This window comes from Rhinatrema bivittatum, chromosome 6 (genome assembly GCF_901001135.1).
Source record: "Rhinatrema bivittatum chromosome 6, aRhiBiv1.1, whole genome shotgun sequence".
NCBI classification, from domain to species: Eukaryota; Metazoa; Chordata; class Amphibia; order Gymnophiona; family Rhinatrematidae; genus Rhinatrema; species Rhinatrema bivittatum.
This window is the reverse complement of record NC_042620.1, coordinates 39,208,176-39,228,308: the sequence shown is the minus strand read 5'-3', so window position 1 is coordinate 39,228,308 and position 20,133 is coordinate 39,208,176. Positions and strand designations below refer to the sequence as shown.

Sequence of the window (20,133 nt, the reverse complement as noted above, 5' to 3'; positions counted from 1 at the left end):
TGAGTCCACATAGGCAACCTGCAGATTAACTACTCCTGATGCAACTCCCCTGAGCAAAATATGTTGCATGGTTTTTAGTATTTGTGTGTGTGTGTGTATTTATGTATATGATATTAGGTTTGTGATTGTTGTGTTGTATATGTATATGTCTTTTTTTATTATTCAGTAAGTGTTTGATAATAAAGAATTTTTTTTAGATAAGTAAGTTATGTTAATGATATGTATCTTTGTTATATATGTCGGTGTTTCTGCATGATAAGAAATTATCATGGTTTGAACATTTTTTTTAAATTTGTAATGTCACCTCATTTCCAGTGAGGAAAAGAACGATACATTTTACTGGGAAGGGACCAGGAACCAGTTTTACAGCAGTGTAATGCCCCTTCCTCAGGGTATCACAATCAGGGCATCTCTTCTACAGAACTGGCCAGGCACTGTAATTAGCTACTAGAGAGTTGGACTACTTGTTTATCACTTGCATATTATAACCAAAACAGCTGGCACAATCCAGGAATACAACAAACCAATCGGACTCACCCTGGCTTCATTGCTGGTATCATTCACCTCATATCCACAAGCAACTTCAACCGTTTGGAAAGTGTCAGACCAGCCTTCACGGGTGCAGTTGCGATAAACAAAACCTGGGAAGGAGCGGCAGATGCAAAAGTATTTATGCAACTGCTTACAATACAAAAAAATAAAAATTCTAACACAGAACAAGCAATAAAATGAACATATGCAGTACATCCACAATTCCTGCATTATATATCCACTCCATTTTATTCTTGAAAACCCTGCCCCTCAAATACCTCAATTACATCTAAAGCAGCTCTGACCCTTTTTATCTCTGCTGTAAAATTATGTCCCACTGAACTTAACTGTTTCCCCCTGCTCGTTTGGCCTGCCAGTTCAATCGGAGCTGGCTTCTACCGTACCATAGCTCCAGGACTCTTCATTTTTCTCAACTTGAAACCTCCCCACCACTCCTATCCAGCCCAGCCTTTGCAGAGACAGTCCTCAGCCAGGAAGCCAGAGGCTGGTACATGTGCAGCCTGAGTCTTGGCACTAGGCATTTGCTACTGCATGATGGTCGATTCCCTCCCTACCAGGGGCTATGAAGGCCAACTGCCCGCATTCCCGGCCGGCCCAGGATTTATCCTTAAGGAACTTCAGCTTCTTCTCCCTCCTTCTTCCTACTTGAATGCACCTTGAACAATCCGTTATATAATTCCTTCTAGGCTCTTTTCCAGTACTGAAGTAGTGTTAACACTTAGATCTTCAGTTGGCACTCTCTCCAGAATAAACCCTGCTAGTCTCTCTGACAGTAAGAAGATAAGAACATAAGAATTGCCATACTGGGTCAGACCAAGAGTCCATCAAGCCCAGCATCCTGTTTCCAGCAGTGGCCAATCCAGGCCACAAGTACCTGGCAAGTACCCAAACATTAAATAAATCTCAAGCTACTAGTGCTTACAGTACAGGCTCCATTTCTTTCTGTTACCTTGGTTTCCAGTAAGGATTTGCAGAAATTTTGGACACTGAGCAGAAACGGTCTGTCCAACTGCAGAAGGCGGCCAGCAGATCCCACTATCCCAGGTACCAGGGCAGTGTCCTAATACAAGATGGATGAAAGAGTTCAACGCTCACATTAGCAAGCTCTGTATGGGAGAGATATTTAAACAAATGTGAAAAGATAGTTTTTGTTTTTTGGGGTGGGGAGAAGGGTTTGATGCCACGAAAAGTTCTGAAAATAAGCTTTTCATCTTGTTCTAATTCTACCTCTTTGTGTCTATGCTACCACATGTTCAATACGTGCACATGTATTTTTCCGTGGAGTTACAACTGGGTGTACTTTGCATATGTACTAAGGATCCAAGGAAAGGGCTGAGGTCATCACTTGGCTGCAAGAGTGCTCGGAAATATACTTTAACTGTCTAAAAGACTTTATCATTTATATAGGAAGAGGACGAAGATTGTGGCAAGATCTGTGGCAAAACAATACGATTCTACATTTTAGCTTCACTCCTCAGGTCAGTTTTATGGCTGCTTGTATTTTTTATAAGCGTTTGTCCCTGCCTTCATCAAGATATTCAAATTCCCCTGAAAATCTCCCTTCGCTATTGATATTAAGTTTCCTAAGGAGAGTCAGTATGCCCAGCTCTTCTTATTGATCCAAGCAGAGGGCGAGTGATTGAAAGTTTTACTTTTGCTCTATTTTTTAGATTTATTTTTTTTTACGATCATGGAATCCTGAATGTTTATGAGAGATGCACGAATGCACAGTTCACAGGGCTGAAGCCCGGATGATTGGCGCTGCAGGTCACAAGTTAGAAACTTAGGCTAATTTGATCCCTTTTTTGGGTTATACTTGTGCCCAACGTAGGTGCATGTACTTTTCCACTAAATGAACAAATGATCACGAGCCGAACATCACAAATATCTTCCAAAAATCAGAATATGATTGTATTTTGGTTTATGTTGAACCTCGCTTAGAGTACTCTTTGTAATTAGGCGAGTAAAAAAGGTGACAAAATAAATAAATAACAATCACATCTCTTAAATCCAGGACATACCTCACTGCAGAGTCATTAAATAACTCTGAATTATACCTGTTATACATATAAGATCAACAAATTTTCCGTTTCTTAACATTCACTCCCATTTTATTCACATTGAAATTAATTATGTCTAGCAGTCTAAACAGTCTTACAGATAGGGAGCATGAATATATATTTATAAGCAGAGCCCTACAATGATAGACAGACATATAGATAGATGAGGAGTTGGGAAATATGTAGATACCTAGCTAATAGCTATAATTATAATTATGATGGTGTGTGGCTGTAACAAGTATGCAGATGTAAATCCAGTACATACATACTTACACACACACACACTCACACCCCAGAAACATTTTTTGACAGTGATGACTCTATACAACTATATGGAATCACTGAAACTGGAGGACATAACTCAGATTGACAGACTAAAGAACAGATCACCAGGACCGGATGGTATTCATCCCAGAATTCTGAAGGAACTCAAAAATTAAACTGCAGACCTGTTTTGGTGATTTGCAACCTATTATTTAAAACAACCACGGTACCAGAAGACTGGAGGGTGGTCAATGTGGTGCCGATTTTTAAAAAGAGCTCCGGGGTGATCTGGGAAACTATAGACTGGTGAACCTGATGTCAGTGCCAGCAAAATGGTAGAAGCTATTCTTAAAAACAAAGGGCTTTCTTTTTAGTTTAATATTTCCACCCCGGATCTTAAACCCTTTTTCTAAGCTAAGCCTCAGCAATTTGATCTGGTTAAAAAGCTGTGACTTAACGCCACATGCTTTTACCATATCCTCTGGCAACAGATTCCATAGCTTCTTCAAAAAGGAGGCAGAGACACTGCCCGCTCATAGATATGGGGGAGAGTAAACATGGTTTTTGCAAAGGGAAGTCTTGCCTTACCAATTTACTAGATTTTTTTTGTAGGTGTAAATAAACATGCAGATAAAGGTGAGCCGGTTGATATAATATGTCTGGATTTTCAGAAGGTGCTTAACAAACTCTCTCATGAGAGACTTTTCAGGACATTGGGAGGTCATGGGATCGGAGAAAATTTTCTATTGTGGATTGGTAACTGGATAAAAAACAGAAAACAGAGCATAGGACTAAATGGTCAGTTTTCCCAATGGAGAAAGGTTGTTAATGGAATGCCCCAGGGGTCTGTTTTGGAACCTGTGCAATTTAGCATATTCATAAATGATTGGGAGAAAGGAATTATAAGTGAGGTGAGCAAATTTGCAAATAACACAAAATTCTTTTGAGTCATGAAAATGGCTAAAGATTGTGAAGAACTGCAGAAGAATCCTGTGAGCCTGAGAGACTGGGCTTCTAAATGGCAGATGCAATTTAATGTGAACAAGTGCAAAGTAATGGACGTAGGGAAAAATAATCCCAACCACAAGTATCCAATGCTGACTTCTATGTTAGGTGTCACCACCCAGGAAAAGGAGCTCCAAGTCCATGTAAACAATACCTTAAAATCTTTGGCTTGGTGTGCAGTGGCAGTCAAAAAAGCAAATAGAATGTTAGGAATTAATTGGAAAGGAACAGAGAATAAAACTGAGAATATTATAATGCCTTTGTATAGACCTATGATGCAACCCCAGCTCTAGTCAACCCATTTCAAAAAAGACATGAGGACATAGAAAAGGTAAAAAGAGGAAAAGAGAGGGCTGAGAAGGCATATGACTGAAATTTATAAAATCATGAGTGGATGGAATGGGTAAATAGGGAATGATTATTTACTATAACACTAGGACTAAAGGGCACTACATAGAACTAGCAACCAGCAGATTTCAAACAAATTGTAGGAAGTATTTTTTCACTCAGCACAAAATCAAGCTATGGAATCTGTTGCCAGAGGATATGGTAAAAGCAACTAACATAGTGGGGTTCAAAAGAGGATTGGACAAGTTCCTGAAGGTTAAGTCCATAAACAGTTATTAGCCAGGTAGACTTGGAAAAGCCAGTACTTATCCCCAGGTAGATTTGGGAAAGCTAGCGCTTATCCCTGGGAGTGAGATACAAGAACTAGATCAACCATTGGGGGAGTCTGCCGGATATCTGTGACCCGGACTGGCCACTGCTGGAGACAGAATACTGGGGCTCGATGGACCTTGGTCTGACCCAGCATGGCACAAATTATGCTCTTATGTTATGCACTTACATATGTTCTGTTTTAGCTAGTTTGATCGTGTTTTAGTACATAAATTGTTCAGCTGTTTCTATTTTGAACTTTAATTGGTAATAGGATATTTATGTTTTTTTCATATATGAATTATTCTTAAGTAATTTGACATTCATTTGGTAGAAATTAGGTGAAACAAATGGGATAGGACAGAGACATTTAAATACCTCTAAAATATAATATAACGAACAAGAAGCAAATCTTTGGCAGAAAGGAAATTATAGAATTGGAGGCCACAGTATAAGGCTTCAAGGGGGTAGATTCAGGAGTATCATCAGAAAATATTTCTTCACCAAAAGGAAGGTAAATGCACTGCCCAGCCTTTGGGTGGAGGTGGTGGCAAACACTGTAATGTGATTCCAGAAAGCAAAGGGGAGAGATCAACTGAGGCCTATGGCATTGCACCAGGCATGAAACTGGTCAGGCAAAGATGGGCTTTATGGTCCTAATCAGGGGTCATATTCCCTGCTTTCATATTTAAAAATGAGAATGGGATGGTCGTAAGAAATCTTATAGGGAAAACGTTATTTACTGTAGTTGATTTGGTTCATTTTCATCTGCTTATTCCTAGTTGTTCAGAGAGTATCTTAATCATCACAGACATCACAGCTCAGCATGACGGGATGAGAGTAACAGCAGATTTTGAATTGTTACTATACAAAATCCCAGTATTTACCTGATGTCTGCCACTGATTTTCTGATCTGTTCTGCTCTTGAAAAAGAAACTCCAAGCATAGGTCCTCTTCCTTTTTCATGACCCCAAGCAGATCACATCCTGGTGAAACAGATTCAGTCTGAAAATGAAATGAATAAATAAAGTAAAAGAACATTTAAAAATGCAAACAGGAATTGCAGATTGAACTTTCCAAGAAGGGACTTCTCACGGATCCAGTTTTTAATTCGCAACATTTTGTTCTAAACACAGTACTCTCTAACCAATTAACTCCACCCCCCCCCCCCCCCCCCCGCTGCCATATATAAGACATCATTAAGGTTTGTTATTACACATTCGATAACGTACACCATTGTTGACTGAACTCTCCAGATGGCAAAACTTCAGGTATTGCACCAACCACCATCTGCTGGAGACAGAGAAATACTGAGGAACTGGAGGTAGCACCAGGGATTATGTAGCAATGTCAGTAAAACTTTCTCTGTCTCCATCTGCTGGCAGGGATGCATAAACCCAGGAGTCTGGACTGATCACGGTACGAGCGGGGGACAGACATCATTAAGGTTAAATTCTTACAAAATGTATTAAAACATTTCAGTTCCAGATGACCAGAGGCTTAAACTAAACCTTAAGGAAGGGTAAGCTTTTCATGCACAGCACCTCTTACTGACCTGGCATTTGAACATATATTGTACACCCCAATGCTCCATTATCTGAGCAAAAGCTACTGTAACCCACTACCAGTCCCATTAGGCTTTGTGGCTTTTTTTCATTCAAACATTCAAGAAGACCCTGTTTGCCTGACAGTCAATTTTTCATATTGGGAATACAGAACAACTTCTTAAAAAGAAAATAAAGCAATGAAATCATCATCGTTTTGCAATTTACATTAGTGCCACATACAATAACTTATAAATGGAAGAAGCATAAATATTCTATTACCAATTAAAGTAAAAAGTAGAAAAAGTCTTAACAATTCTATATTAAAACATAGTAAAACTAAAAACATTCTATCTATAAAGATACATAAATAATTGTAGGCATAGGACATTCTAAATATCTATATAATTCGAAATATATCTACCTGTGGTGCTAAAGTAAATTGTAATAAGATGTATATGCATACACACTATTTCGGATTACCTTTACTCACCTGCTCACAATGCCTTTGGTGAGTAGTATCTTGCCATAGGAACGAACATTAAATTCATTTTTCTTATTTCCTAACGTATTCTCTGATCTGTATCCTCCAGTGTATGTCGTATACCGATTCCTATTTTCTCTCGAAACGGGAAGTCATGCCTAAGCAGAATTTTTTTTTTTTTTGCTTTGGCTTTCAAGGCATCAAAAGTTCTTCCAGATAAATCCCAAATAGTAACCACTGAATTCTACCATACATTTCGAAAGTAAAGGCTGGAGATTTCCCCATAGACACAACCAATAAAATTCCCTTTATACACGTTCCCTGGACTAAAGATACCGGGGCCAGGGCTTCAGGTCTGAGGAACCCACTGTAAACTAAGGCATCTTCATCCCACCCTGATCGAAAGAGAGAACGAAATCCTTAAATAAAAGGAGCTGACGGCAGACTAGCAACGGCACCTTCTAGGATCAGATTTAATATTACAAGTCTTTTGTTTTCCAACAACAACAACAACAAATAGATGACAACTGCGCGTGCAGATCCATCATCCCGGCGAGTAAAACGGTGTAACCCGATGCATGCAAGGTGTTTCATCGCCAGGCGCCCAGAGCAACTCGTCGATGTTACAGGAGGCACTGAGTGCCCGAAATAAAATTGTGAAGTTATGCGAAGCATCAGGTTGCTGACTTCGCCTTTCCATTTACTTTACCGTCTCCGTGTATAGTCACCTCACTTCAGGACACGTTGCGAGAAAAGGGCTTTCTTTTCAGTTTAATATTTCCACCCCGGATCTTAAACCCGTTTTTTAAGCTAAGCCTCAGCAGTTTGATCTGGTTAAAAGCTTTGACTCACGCCACATGCAAGGTTTCAGATAAAGACGGGTAAAGAAACGGAAACCACGTGAAGACATGGCTCTACTTACAAGCAAAGTATCAGCTAAGAAAAGAATGACGAGAAGTCGCCGCCACATGCTGGCGATGAGTGCTGCGGGCTCAGTGGCCATCCCCTGTGTGCCTCATCGTGCACTGGGAACTGCTGCCCTGACGGCTGGACTCCTGCCAGAGACGCCAGCTCGTTTAGGACCAGTTCACCTCCTTCTCCCCCAAACTCAAGCAAAGCCTGAGCGCTGATTCTTATGCAAAGTCGTCCCCAACTCCACCCAAACCGTCCCTCCCCTTGACTTCCCGAGTAATCTTGTTTAATCAGCATGTTGCAATCTTGGATTTACTGCAGAGCTTGGCAGGGTCCGGCACCTGCACCTGTCGGGCGGATGGCGGGTTCCCGGGAAAGCTGCTTTCCAGCAGCACAGCCCCGATCGCTCGCCCGGGCCGGAAGACTTCCTTAAAACAATCACGAGAGGATCCCAGACACAAGAAAGCTCGCGCCGCTCTGGCGCGCGCTCTCTCTCTCTCTCCCCCTCCCTTTCAGAACTCGGTCGCGAGCTGTGCGCGGTAGCCGCGAGGACGCGCGTTGCCTTGGAAACGCAGGCCCGCGTCCTGGCCTGCAGCCGGTGAGCGTCCGTGTTGGGGGCCGAAGGACTGCCGGCAGCCTCGCTTTAGGCGCAATGCTGTGTCCCGCGGAGAGTGGGTCGGCCTCGGAGGTGGGCGATACGTGGTAGGTCTTCGGTCCAGCTTAAAATCCGACAGTAAGGGAGGCGCGTGGCTTGTGCCATGTATTGTCGCCTGCGCCCCGTCCATAGGCCCGTGGCAGGCGCTGGGAGGGACATGTGCCTGCTACACTTTACCATTAAAACTAACACAGCTGTTTAAATGGGTCATTTGTACCTCCGACAAGTCTTTCCTCCCTAGCTTTGCAGTTAGACATATACTGCAGAACCAATGCATGCTGCAGCCACCTGTTGGGTGGAAAGCGTAGTTAACAAGTTCTGTTCTTGATTTCTTGCTATAAGTGCTGGATCTAAATGAAAGTTTCCCGTGGTGGAAGGACAATGTTTTTGGTAGTAGCCAGTCACAGTCTGGCAAACGCATAGTTTGATGGCCAGATTTTTCAGAGGAGAGAATATATCTGCACTTTCTGACAGGAGGAGCCAACATTTAAAAGTTCTGCTGAGGGTCATTATGTGTGAAGATGCTGGTTATGCAATGTTAAAAACATAAGAAGTGCCATACTGGGACAGAGCAATGGTGCATGGAGCCCCAACATCCTGTTTCTGATGGTGGCCAGGTGTGCGTGCAAACAGGAACACTGCACATAGAAGACATAGTTCTCCACATTATTGATAAAGCAGTACACCCCATTGTGCTGGGCCTTTGTGGCTACAACTCCACTCTCTGACGTTTGATTGGGCTTCTCTACAGCTGTCCAGCTGGGGCCCTCATTGCCACAACTGCCTGCAACGAATAGAACCACCCCTCTGTTTGCCTTTAGCAGCCATCCTAGTGGGTTGCCTCCACCATACATTGACTAAGCAGGCATCTTCTTCAAAAAGGAGGCAGAGACACTGCCCGCTCATAGAGTGTACGACTGTGCCATTGAGCTACTTCCAAACTCCGAATCTCCTCATGGCAGGGTGTACCCACTATCTGTCCCAGAGACCCAAGCAATGACGGATTATATCAAAGAGAACCTTAACCGGGGTTTTATTTGACCCTCTACCTCCTCTGCCAGGGGTGGCGTCTTCTTCGTCTCCAAAAAAGATGGCCTTGCGTCGATTACAGAGGGCTAAATGCGATTACAAAAAAGGATCAGTATCCTTTACTGCTTATCGCCACATTATTTGACCGTCTCTAAGAATCTATGGTCTTCACTATGTTGGACCTCCGCGGTGCCTATAACTTAATCTGGATTCGGCCTGGGGATGAGTGGAAGACAGTATACAGTACAAGAGACAGGCAGTATGAGTACCTAGCAATGTTTCATTCAGTTATACTTCCTTGTGCTATCTTTTGCAAACTTTACCAATCATATTCTCCGATGCCTTTTAAAAATGCATTTGTAAATAAATCTTTGCTTTTATTTGGAAATGTAAGCCTATGAGGATAGAGACCTCGATCATTTATCAGCCAAAGTTTTCTGGTGGTTTAGGGCTACCCAATTTTCAGAAATATTATTTAGCATCACAGTTTAAGCCATTGTGGAATGGCATAGGGAGAAGGACGTTAAGCCATGGGTAAAAATTGAACAAGACATATATGGCATGCCCCGCTCCCCCCTTAAAGCAATGGTATGGCTCCCTAAGAATTCCTGTCTTAATAGGACTTTCCTATTGCCATAAACAAATTGTACAATGAAACTTTGGGACAGATGGAAATCTGTTCTGGTAGGGGTCCATGATTATTCTTACTGTTTCCCCACATTCTCTCCAGGCTAACCTCTAAGGATTTTATTTAATGGGAAATTTTGGGAATTTCACAGTTGGGTCAGGTGTGGGATAATCATGGGATGGTTAGCTTGGATTGTCTTCTGAATAAATTCCAGCTCTCACCTCATGATGCATTCCCTTATATACAGTTGAAACATTTTGGGAATACTGTTGTCTCAGCTGGAGGGTTTTCAGTTTGGAAAACAATTTTTGAAGGTTATTGTAGCGCAGCTCACAAGGTTCAAAAGATACTTTCTAAGTTATATATCATGTTTTTAGGTAAGTTGGTGGATAAATCTAAACATTTAACAGCATGGGAAAAAGACCTTGGAGTTGAATTGGAGGATGACGACTAGGATTTATGCTTTCTGTCTGTAAAAAAAGTTCCATTTCATCGGTGCTCATGGAAAATGGATGTAAATTACTAATCTTACCCCAGAGCGCCTCCACAGAATCTGTCCTCATGGAAACAGTGAATGTTGGCGCTTACATAAGGGTGTAAGCACGTCTATATCACATTTGGTGGGAATGCCTCTTGGCCCAGAAATATTGGGATACGATTATTAAATGGATTCAAGATATTACTAAGAATACTATTCCCAAGGAATCCAAGGTTTTTCTTTTGGGTTTCCCAATTGAACATATTACTAAAAATGCGCAGTTATTGATTATTCAGATTATAATTGCAGCTCGGTGTGCATTAGCTGCTTGTTGAAAACAATAGGAATCGGATGATCACACGAAGCCCTTTATTATGTGCACATAATAAAGGGCTTCGTGTGATCATCCGATTCCTATTGTTTTCACTCTAATACAGCCAACTGGATCGGTTTCCGATTTGTTTTTTAGCTGCTTGTTGGAAACTACCCCTGATCTGCTGGCGGTTAATAAACAGTTATGATCTGTTTATTATTTAGAGAAGTTAACCACAATTAAGAATGATAAATTGTCTAGATTTGAAAAGGCTTAGCTACTGTATACCCAATGGCGAGAGTCACAAATTAGTGTACCATATTGAGAGTATCGCCCTAATTTCTCTCTATCGGGCCGATACAGTAAAAGTTGCGGGAGAGCTGGCGAGCACCCGCTCTCCCGACACGCGCACAGGCCAATGTCCTGGGCGCACGATTCAGTATCGGCCCGTATGCAAATGAGGGCCCACAGTAAAAGAAGGTGCTAGGGACACTAGCACGTCCCTAGCACCTCCCTTTTGACAGAAGCGGTGGCTGTCAGCGGGTTTGACAGCCGACGCTCAATTTTACCGCATCGGTTCTCGAACCTGCTGACAGCCACGGGTTCGGAAAACGGCCACCGGCAAAATTGAGCATCCGTCTTCCAACCCATGGGCCGTGGGCAGATTTTTAATTTTTTTTAATTTTTGGGGGCCTCCGACTTAATATCGCTATGCTAGTAAGTTGGAGCGTGTACAGAAAAGCAGTTTTTTTCTGCTTTTCTGTACACTTTCCCGGTGCCCGCCGAAATTAAAATGTGGATGTTATAAGTTTCTTTGAATATGTACTTGTGGAGGTCAGGGGAGGGGGGAGGTAAGAGGGTGGGATAGGGTTGGAGTGGGACATAATTATTCCTATAATGTTGTTGGGTTTAATGAACATTACATTTTTTTTAAAAAGAAAACCATGAGAAAACTGAATTACAGTTATAGTATAGTAAATCTCCTATACCAAAACATCATTAACTGCCAGCACACAAACAACAATTCTACCTATGAAAAGGCAACACTACAATATTATACCAGGTCTTAAAACACCAATACACCTCCTGTTAGGAAAACAGATGATACCAGGTTGCTATTGATCTTTACGCAGAAACTACATGCTAGCAGAATACCATATGCAGAACGCAAACAGACCGTCGCCAAATACAGAATAAAGAGACAAAGTGCAAATAGAAATGTGCCGACAAAAACTGAACTGGGAACGGCAACAAGTAAAACTCTGTGTATAGTGCAATAATGGAAAAACAGAAACATCACCATTCCTCATTAAACATAAAACAATAACATCAATAAATACATTAATCAAAATAGTAAAACTATACTGACAAAATAATATTTCAAAACAACTGATGAATAGGACTTCCAATAATTAAAAACTCATATAAATTTTAAAAAATTTCCCAAACACCAATAAAATATTTCATAGTAGCAGACACTTCAAATAACATCCAAAAATTAAAACTAATAAGAATACAAAAAAATTACCATGCTCCATTCCAGGAAATGTTTGATTTCCAGGCACCCTGGCAGAAAAAGACCAAATCCTGTCTGCCCAGCAAGTTTCTTATGATAGCAATTGAGCATCCTTCTTGATAACTCGGATAATGCTGCTTGAAAGTGCTTTGCATTTGGACTTGGTTGTAGTAGTCCTGCACTTTTTCCCTATTGTCTGCATATCAGTATCCCGGTCTGGAAAAGTTGGGGTCCAGGTTTGGCCGTCATCCAAATCCAATTCCCCTTTTTAACTCCTGCTGAAGCAGAGAGCAATGTTGCAGTTGCGTTAAAAGCATGGGAGCTAATTGATTAAAGGTAGTAATCCCCATGCCTTCTATTAAGGGCAGTAACTGTCGCTCCATGCAGGTTACCCACATGCACCGTCTTCTTTATTTCCAGCTTCTAGCCTTTAGGGATCCACAGTATTTATTTCATGCCTTTTTGAATTCATTTACTGTTTTCCTCCTCACCATCTCTTCCGGAAGGGGATTCCAGGCGTCCACTACCTTCTCCGTGAAGAAATATTTCCTGATGTTGGTTCTGTTGGAAATTAATTTTGTGACCCCTAGTTCTACTGTTTGCTTTCTAACGGAAAAGGTTTGAATTTCATGCAACATGAAAACCTTTCAGGTATCTGAAGGTCTATATCATATCTCACCTGTACCTCTTCTCTTCCAGGTTATACATATTTAGATCTTTCAGCCTTTCCTTATAAGCCTTCTGATACAGACACCATACTATTTTAGTCACCCTTCTTTGGACTGCTTCCATCCTGTCTCTGTCATTTTTGAGATACGGTCTCCAGAACTGAACACAGTATTCCAGGTGAGGCCTCACCAAGGATCTGTAGAAGGGCATTATCACCTCCCTTTTCTTCCTGGTTATTCCTCTCTCTATAGCATTCATCTGGCTTTAGCTATCGCCTTGTCACATTGTTTCACTGCCTTCAGATCACCAGACACGATTCCCCCAAGGTCCCTCTCCCAGTCCATGCACATTAGTCTTTCACCCCCCTCAATACAAACAGCTCTTTTGGATTGCCGCACCCCAGAAGCCTGACTCTGTACTTCTTGGGATTGAATCCAAGATGCCAAATCTTCGATCAAGCTTTCTTAAATCACTTTTCATTCTCTCTGCTCCTTCAGGCATGTGCACACTGTTGCAGATCTTAGTATCATCCACAAATAGACAAACTTTATCTTCTATCCTTACCACAATGTCGCTCACAGAAATATTGAACAGAACCAGTCCCAAAACTGATCCTTCCACTTAATGCTATTCTCTCTTCAGAGTAGGTTCCATTTACCATCACACGCTGTCTCCTGTCAGTCAACCAGTTTGTAATCCAGATGAATGCAACTCAATTATTATATATATGCAGACGATATCCAAATCGTTCTTCCGGTAAATGATTCAATTGACAAGACTTTTAAACTTGCCAACATGTATTTAAATATCATTAAGCAGCTATTGAATCAAATGAAACTGAGTATGAACTACAAAAAAACAGAAATTATGTTATTAGAACGTAAAATGTCAACAGTTGATCAATCTAAAGTGTTTAATATAGAGAATGTGCCCATAACTTTAGGGAATAAAGTTAGAGACTTAGGTGTCTGGCTGGATCCTGAATTTACACTTAAAAAACACATTGCAGTCAAAATTCAAGAATGTTATTATAAATTATTAGTACTCAAACGTCTAAAACCTTTGTTAAATTATGAGGAATTTAGAACTGTGTTACAGGCTTTGATTTTCACAAACCTAGATTATTGCAATTCTTTGCTGTTGGGTCTTCCAAAAACATCGATTAGACCGCTTCAAATTCTACAGAAATTTGCCGCCCGACTCATTTCCGGCACCAATAAAAAAGATCACATTACCCCTGTTCTTGCTGAGTTGCACTGGTTGCCTATTGAATTTAGAATTTAATATAAAACGTTATGTCTAATACATAAAGCGGTATATGATGAACAAGTGGACTGGGTGAATGCAGTCATTCGCATTCACACTCCCCAACGAAATTTACGGTCAGCTGGTAAAGGCCTTTTGGTAGTCCCTTCGCTCTCCACAGCCAGTCTTACATCCGTCAGAGAAAGAGCTGTGTCATTAGCGGGACCAGGTCTCTAGAATTCATTTCCCATTGAACTAAGGTTACAAAGTAATTTGAAAGAGTTCAAGAAATCGTTAAAAATCTGGTTATATATACAAGCCTTCCAAGTGGGATCGAGTTAGAATTATTTTTATTTTATTTATTTGTTTTTATTCTTCTTCAGTTTTATAGGTGAGCATTTTATGTTGTATTTTTATATTTGGATTAATTTTTTTTATGATTGATTTGTTGTTTTTTGAAGTGTATTGTATTTTATCTTCTTTTTATGTTATTTTATGTTATTATTAATTTATGAAATTCTGTTAACTGGTGTGAAGGTATGTACCAACACCGGTATAGAAAAAACTAATAAATAAATAAATAAATAAATACCACCATGGCACCCACTCCCAAGCTTCTCATTTTATTCATGAGCCTCTGATGTGGGACCATATCAAAAGCTTTGCTGAAATCCATGTAAATCACATCAAGTGCCCTTTGATCCAATTCTCTAGTCACCTAATCAACAACATCAATCAGATTTGTCTGAAAGGACCTTTCATTGGTGAAACCATGCTGCCTTGGGTCCAGCAACCTGCTGATTTGTAGTTCACTATCCTTTCCTTCAGCAGAGTCTCCATTAATTTTCCCACCATCAAGGTGAGGCTAAACAGTCTATAGTTTCCAGCCTCCTCTCTGCTACTACTGTTGTGAAACAGGATCACAGCTGCTCTTCTCCAAGTTTGTGGCACCACTCCAGTTTCCAGGGATGTATTGAACAGGTCTTTCAGTGGACCCGCCAGCACATCTGTGAGCTACCTTAGTATCTTAGGATATACCTTATCTGGCCCCATAGTTTTACCCACTTTCAATTTTCCTAGCTCTTCCCATACATTCACTCCTGTAAATGGAGTTTCATATACAAACTTTCTCCTCTTTCATAAACATACTCTCTAACATACATATGTTCATTTTCACTCACATACTCCTTTCTCAAATACGCACTCATGTTCACACACTCCTCTTTCACTCACACGTGCTCTCATCTTCTCTCGTATACCCTCTCACACACCTGCCCTCTCCCTCTCTAATTTTAATAAAATGTGATATACCATCCTTCTCAACAAATTTCATACCTGCTCTCTCTCTCTCCCTCACATACACACTCTCTCATTCACATATGCTCGCTCTCTCTCTTTCACATTCACACTCTCTGATTCACATAAGCTCTCTCTCCCTCAAATACATTTTATTTATTTATTTATTTAAGGCTTTTTTTTATACCGAATTTCTTGATACAGATCAAATCAACTCGGTTTACATAGAACAAAGTTTTAACAATAACATAGCCAACAAACAAATTAATATGAGAAAGATATTGGCGGAGGCAAAAGTTACATTGTAACAAGGGCGAGCAATGTAACAAGGGCTAGCAATGTAACAAGGGCATCTCGCCCTTGTTACATTGTAACAAGGGCGAGATGAGTGAGAAATACATATTTTCTCACTCATCTGACTCACTTAATGTGTGGCACCTGCATCCTGGAAGGTCCTGCTGGGCACTGTAGGATCCATAAATTAGAAAAAAAAATACCCAGAAACATTAGCAACACACACACACACACACACACACACACACACACACACACGCAAAAACACACAAGCTCATACATACACTCACATGACTCAGAACATGACCAAAACAAATTACCAAGGTTGCAGTCCTCCTCCAACAATCATTCCTTCTTACTCACCTTGCAGTCCAGCTGATCCCTTCATTCAACCTTCACTCTCTTCAGCATACCTTTTTTAATCTCCTGTTCTCCAGCAGACCCCCCTCTCTCAACCTCCATGCCTCTCACTTCCCTAGCCTATCTCCTTTTCTCACCCCTCCAGCAATTTTCGCATTCCCCCAACTGATTCTTTCACCACCAGGCCCTTCTTATAGCCCCCAAGTGATCCTCTGCCATCCTTTTTCTTTCACCCCATCTCCTCTTTCACCACCCAGCCTCATATCCTCCCCTTCAAACCTTCTCTTACATTCCCCCTAGCTGATCCTTTCTCACCTCCAACTCTTCTTGCATCCTCCAGTTGATCTTCTGTCATTCCCCCCTTTCTCAGCCTCCACCGCCAATGCTTGTCTACCTTATCCAACCCTCAAACCTCGCCTGCATCTCATCCATCCCTTCAAATAGCCCCTCCTCCAAATATCCTCCTCGTCAGGATCAGTGGCAACATTTTCCTTTGGGCCCTGAGTCAAAGGTGGATGACAACTGATGGGAAGAGAGGCAGGATGATGATGGGCAACATTTTTCTCTTGGATTGGTTCAGTGGTGGGTGAGAAGAGAACAGTGGAATCTCCACTGACCCATACACACTTAGCCCTCTCCTCTCTTCATGGCTGGTTCCAAGCCCGACGGTGATCTGAAAGTCATTACAGGGCCTGTAGGTTAGTGCAAGCTCGCAGGCCCTGTAGCGGCCTTGCTCTCTCCTCGTGTAGGTCTTCCTGTTACCACAGAAACTCATTTAAGTGTAGGGCTGCTGCAGGGCCTGCGAGGGTGTGCTGGCTTGCAGGCCCCATGCTGATTTCGACTATTAATGATTCTGCTGGTGCCTGACAAGTGCTGCCATTTGAGGTACTTACGACTCCATTTGGGGTCAAGACCCACAGTTTGAGAGGCCCTGGGCTAAACCCTGGGAACAAAATTGAAATTGTCAGAAGTGTAGACCACAAAAAACCTCCCATAAATCCTAAAACACAAAAATAAACAAGGCCATGGGAAAAAGCACTACCTAGTGTGGGGATTTATTTGCATACACAAAAAATGTGAAGATGTGTCAGGGCCTTTGTTTTAACTGCTGCTGTTCTTTGCTGTTCTCTTAATCCCCCTCCCCAATGAGCTGGAAAAAAAAAGAGAAAGGGGCAACTACTAGGCCAAGAAAAAAATCTGCCAGATCTACACATGTTTTTCATTCTGTAGTCATTATTTACAAGTACCAAGTCCCAGTGTGATGTCTGCATAGAGTTCTGATGAGGATCAGCACAGTAGCACTCTGATTTACCTATTAAGGACTAAACAAGAATAGCTATCCATTATTTTAATATTAATACTAGATGGTGCCATTGAGCGATGACTTTGCCACATCCCTGAATGGCCCTGGGGAGCAGACGTCAAACCCAGGAGCTCGATCTTTTTGCAGTCATAATGTCTGTTTCAGGACAGAAAACTCGCCTCCAAATGCTCTGTCCCATCCAGATTTCCCTCTCTAATGCCCCATACTCCTCATCATCTCCATGCTTACTCCCTGCCAGTTCTTTTTTCTGCTTTTCAGTTAGTCTGTGCAATACTTTTTTTCATTGTTCCAGTCTCCTTTTCTTTTCTGGACATTTAATTTTTGGGTCATTGCAGGTTATGAAAATCGTGTGTTCCATCTGCCTGACGTTACCCTTATCTTTGTAAAATGGAGGTGATACAACCAAGTCACGTAGACCTCAGTGGTGGTGAGAGCACTTTTAAGAAGGTGCCTATCCTGTTGGACAGCCTGGTTGAGGAGCCTAAGAAAAGGAAGGTACCCAATCACCTACTCGAAACAAGTAAGTAGCTTTGCATTCAGTCAGTATTTTCTGTTTCCAGTTAAGAAACAGGGAGGCGTATTAGGAGATGAGCTTTTAAAACTGGCATTCCTACGGCTGGTGTAGCTGTACTTCAGTTCATTTTTATTTTTCTAACATCTACAGCTTGTTGCCATTATTTATGCCACTCTGGTTCTGTGTGCTGTGCTTCCTACTTGCTGCAAAATGAAGAATTGTGGTGAGGAGGAGGAAACAACAAGATTACAGGCATTCCCCTGGGTCTATTCTTAAAAATGAAGTAAATTGGAAAAGCTTAAAATAAAGTTGTATATTATTTATTTATTTTTAATTTTTATATACCGAAGTTCTTGTTGGAATTACAAATCACTCCGGTTTACATAAAACGATGAACTGCCCAACAGCGGATGGGGGCTTTACATAGAACAATATGTATATGCATTGCAATATTTCAGAAGGATATGTAGCAAGTGGTAATGTCTTCCCTGCACCCATCATTTTACTGCTGATTCTGTTGGGTTTTTGGGTTAGCAAGTGAAAGTGATTTCAGACCTTTCTTTTCACTTGTCATTAGGCTACAATGTGTTTTTCTTCTGTGATGGAACAGAGACTTGAAAATCTTGTTTGTGCTCCTGACACAGAATTCAGTCTAGGGTTGGGAGTCCTTAGCAGTTAGACCAAAGGATTTATTTATTTTTTATATTCTGCTTTTTGGCACTTCAAAACATACATCAAAGCAGTTTACATTCAGGTATTTCCCTATCCCCACAGGGATTATAGTCTAATTGCACTCTTGAGGTAATGGAGGGTAAAGTGACTTACCCAAGGTCACAAGGAGCGACAATGAGTTTTGAACACTGGTTTTGCTGGGTCATAGACCACTGCTCTAACCACTAGGCTACTCCTCCACTGTGGCCCTTGCAGATATTCCTGTCCTCAAACCCTCCTGGTCACCAGCATTTTCTCCTGGGAATTCATTTTTATATCTGTATCTTCAGCAGATATCCAGATAAGCCCCTTACTCCCTATTTTATAAACGCAAGGGTTTATTTACTAAGCTGCAATATAGGTATAATGCATGAAAAACAGCATTTATCACGCATATATAGGGCTAGAACCTGCCCCTTTATAATGAGCAGCTTTGCATGCGATTTGCATGCATATACTTTACAAATACATTCAAAGCAGCTCATTAATAGCCAATTTTATGGTAATAAAATAACATGGTTTGCCTCAAAAAAAGCAAGCCTTGTTATTTTAACAAAAACTCAGGCATTGTAGATAACTGATCCCAGGGGCATCGGGATGTATTGCACATCCTGATGTCCCTGCGATGCTTCTTAAAGGGCTTGCAGTGGCACTGAATCTCCCACCTAAATAGAAAAGATCCTCCCCTGGGGGGTCTTGTGAGACTCCAGCCTACTCCCATAACCGCAGGGGAAAAAGTCTAAAAAAAGATTTTAAAATTGCGTGGTGATGCCCCGCTCCTTTCCTAAATCCCTCCTCTTCAAAATAAATGATGTGATGGGACAAAGGCTGGCTGGCGCCATTTTGCAAGATAGCAGCAAACAGCCCAGAGCTTAGAGGCTGCTCTGGGCCCCACTAGACACCAGAGATTTCTTTAAAGATATGGAGGACCCCTCTAGACACCAGGGTTCTTTTCTTTTTTGATTAAGGGGGTCTAGAAGCAGTGACTAGGGTGGGGAGAGGACTAGAAATTAGGGATTTCGTCTATGGAAGAGGGTCTGGGAGGGAGCTAATGAGTTGTGTTTTTTCTGTTTAACATAGACTTTGAAGACCTGTCAGGTATCTGCCTAGTTTCCTTTCTCATTGCAGTATCTGAATCCCTTTTTGGAGTATTTTATCTGTTTGGAACTCATCCCCTTGATAGCCTGTGGCTGCACACCAGTTTTAGGGTTTTTTTTTTTTTTTACTATAAACTGGGCCCTAAGGATGAGAGTGCACTGTAGCTACACAAGCCATTGAAACCAGGCCTATATTAAGCAGCTTCCTAGGTTGCCAAATATTTGAAGGTGCCAAACACGCAGGCCAAAGAGGAGCCTGCTTCTGCTTGCTTTAGGGCCATGTGCTGGCACAGCTTCAAAGGGGCGCCTTGCCATGGCACTCTGTCTATGGGTGCTAACATTTTAAAGCCAGCTCTGATTGAAACCACAACGGACCCTTTTTGCAAAATACTTCCTTCCTATCTATATATGATAGGATTCCTGGACGAATGGGTTATGGTGAGTGCATCCCAGTCTTGCTTTGTATAACAGGCATGGCCTTAGTTCTGTAAAATTTGACCACATGAATGGCCAGAGATCTGGAGAC

General features: G+C 41.4%; 2 protein-coding genes across 4 annotated transcripts in view; one reads left to right on the top strand and one right to left on the bottom strand.

The window, feature by feature from the left end:
* Nucleotides 1-7,949, bottom strand: part of SCTR (secretin receptor) — a 36,371-nt gene extending 28,422 nt beyond the window's left edge. For 2 of the 3 annotated variants that reach the window (XM_029605312.1, XM_029605314.1), the window contains exons 1-4: nucleotides 7,489-7,949; nucleotides 5,426-5,543; nucleotides 1,502-1,612; nucleotides 538-641 (exon numbers count right to left, since the gene is read on the bottom strand). In XM_029605312.1, the coding sequence (XP_029461172.1) occupies nucleotides 538-641; nucleotides 1,502-1,612; nucleotides 5,426-5,543; nucleotides 7,489-7,569 (414 nt within the window). In that variant the 5' untranslated portion in view covers nucleotides 7,570-7,949. Of the gene's footprint in view, nucleotides 1-537; nucleotides 642-1,501; nucleotides 1,613-5,425; nucleotides 5,544-6,575 lie in introns of all 3 variants that reach the window. The other variant, XM_029605313.1, reaches the window with a different exon arrangement.
* Nucleotides 7,904-20,133, top strand: part of CFAP221 (cilia and flagella associated protein 221) — a 269,346-nt gene continuing 257,116 nt past the window's right edge. The window contains 2 exon segments of the mRNA XM_029605315.1: nucleotides 7,904-8,180; nucleotides 17,621-17,805. Of these exon segments, the coding sequence (XP_029461175.1) occupies nucleotides 17,673-17,805 (133 nt within the window). The 5' untranslated portion in view covers nucleotides 7,904-8,180; nucleotides 17,621-17,672.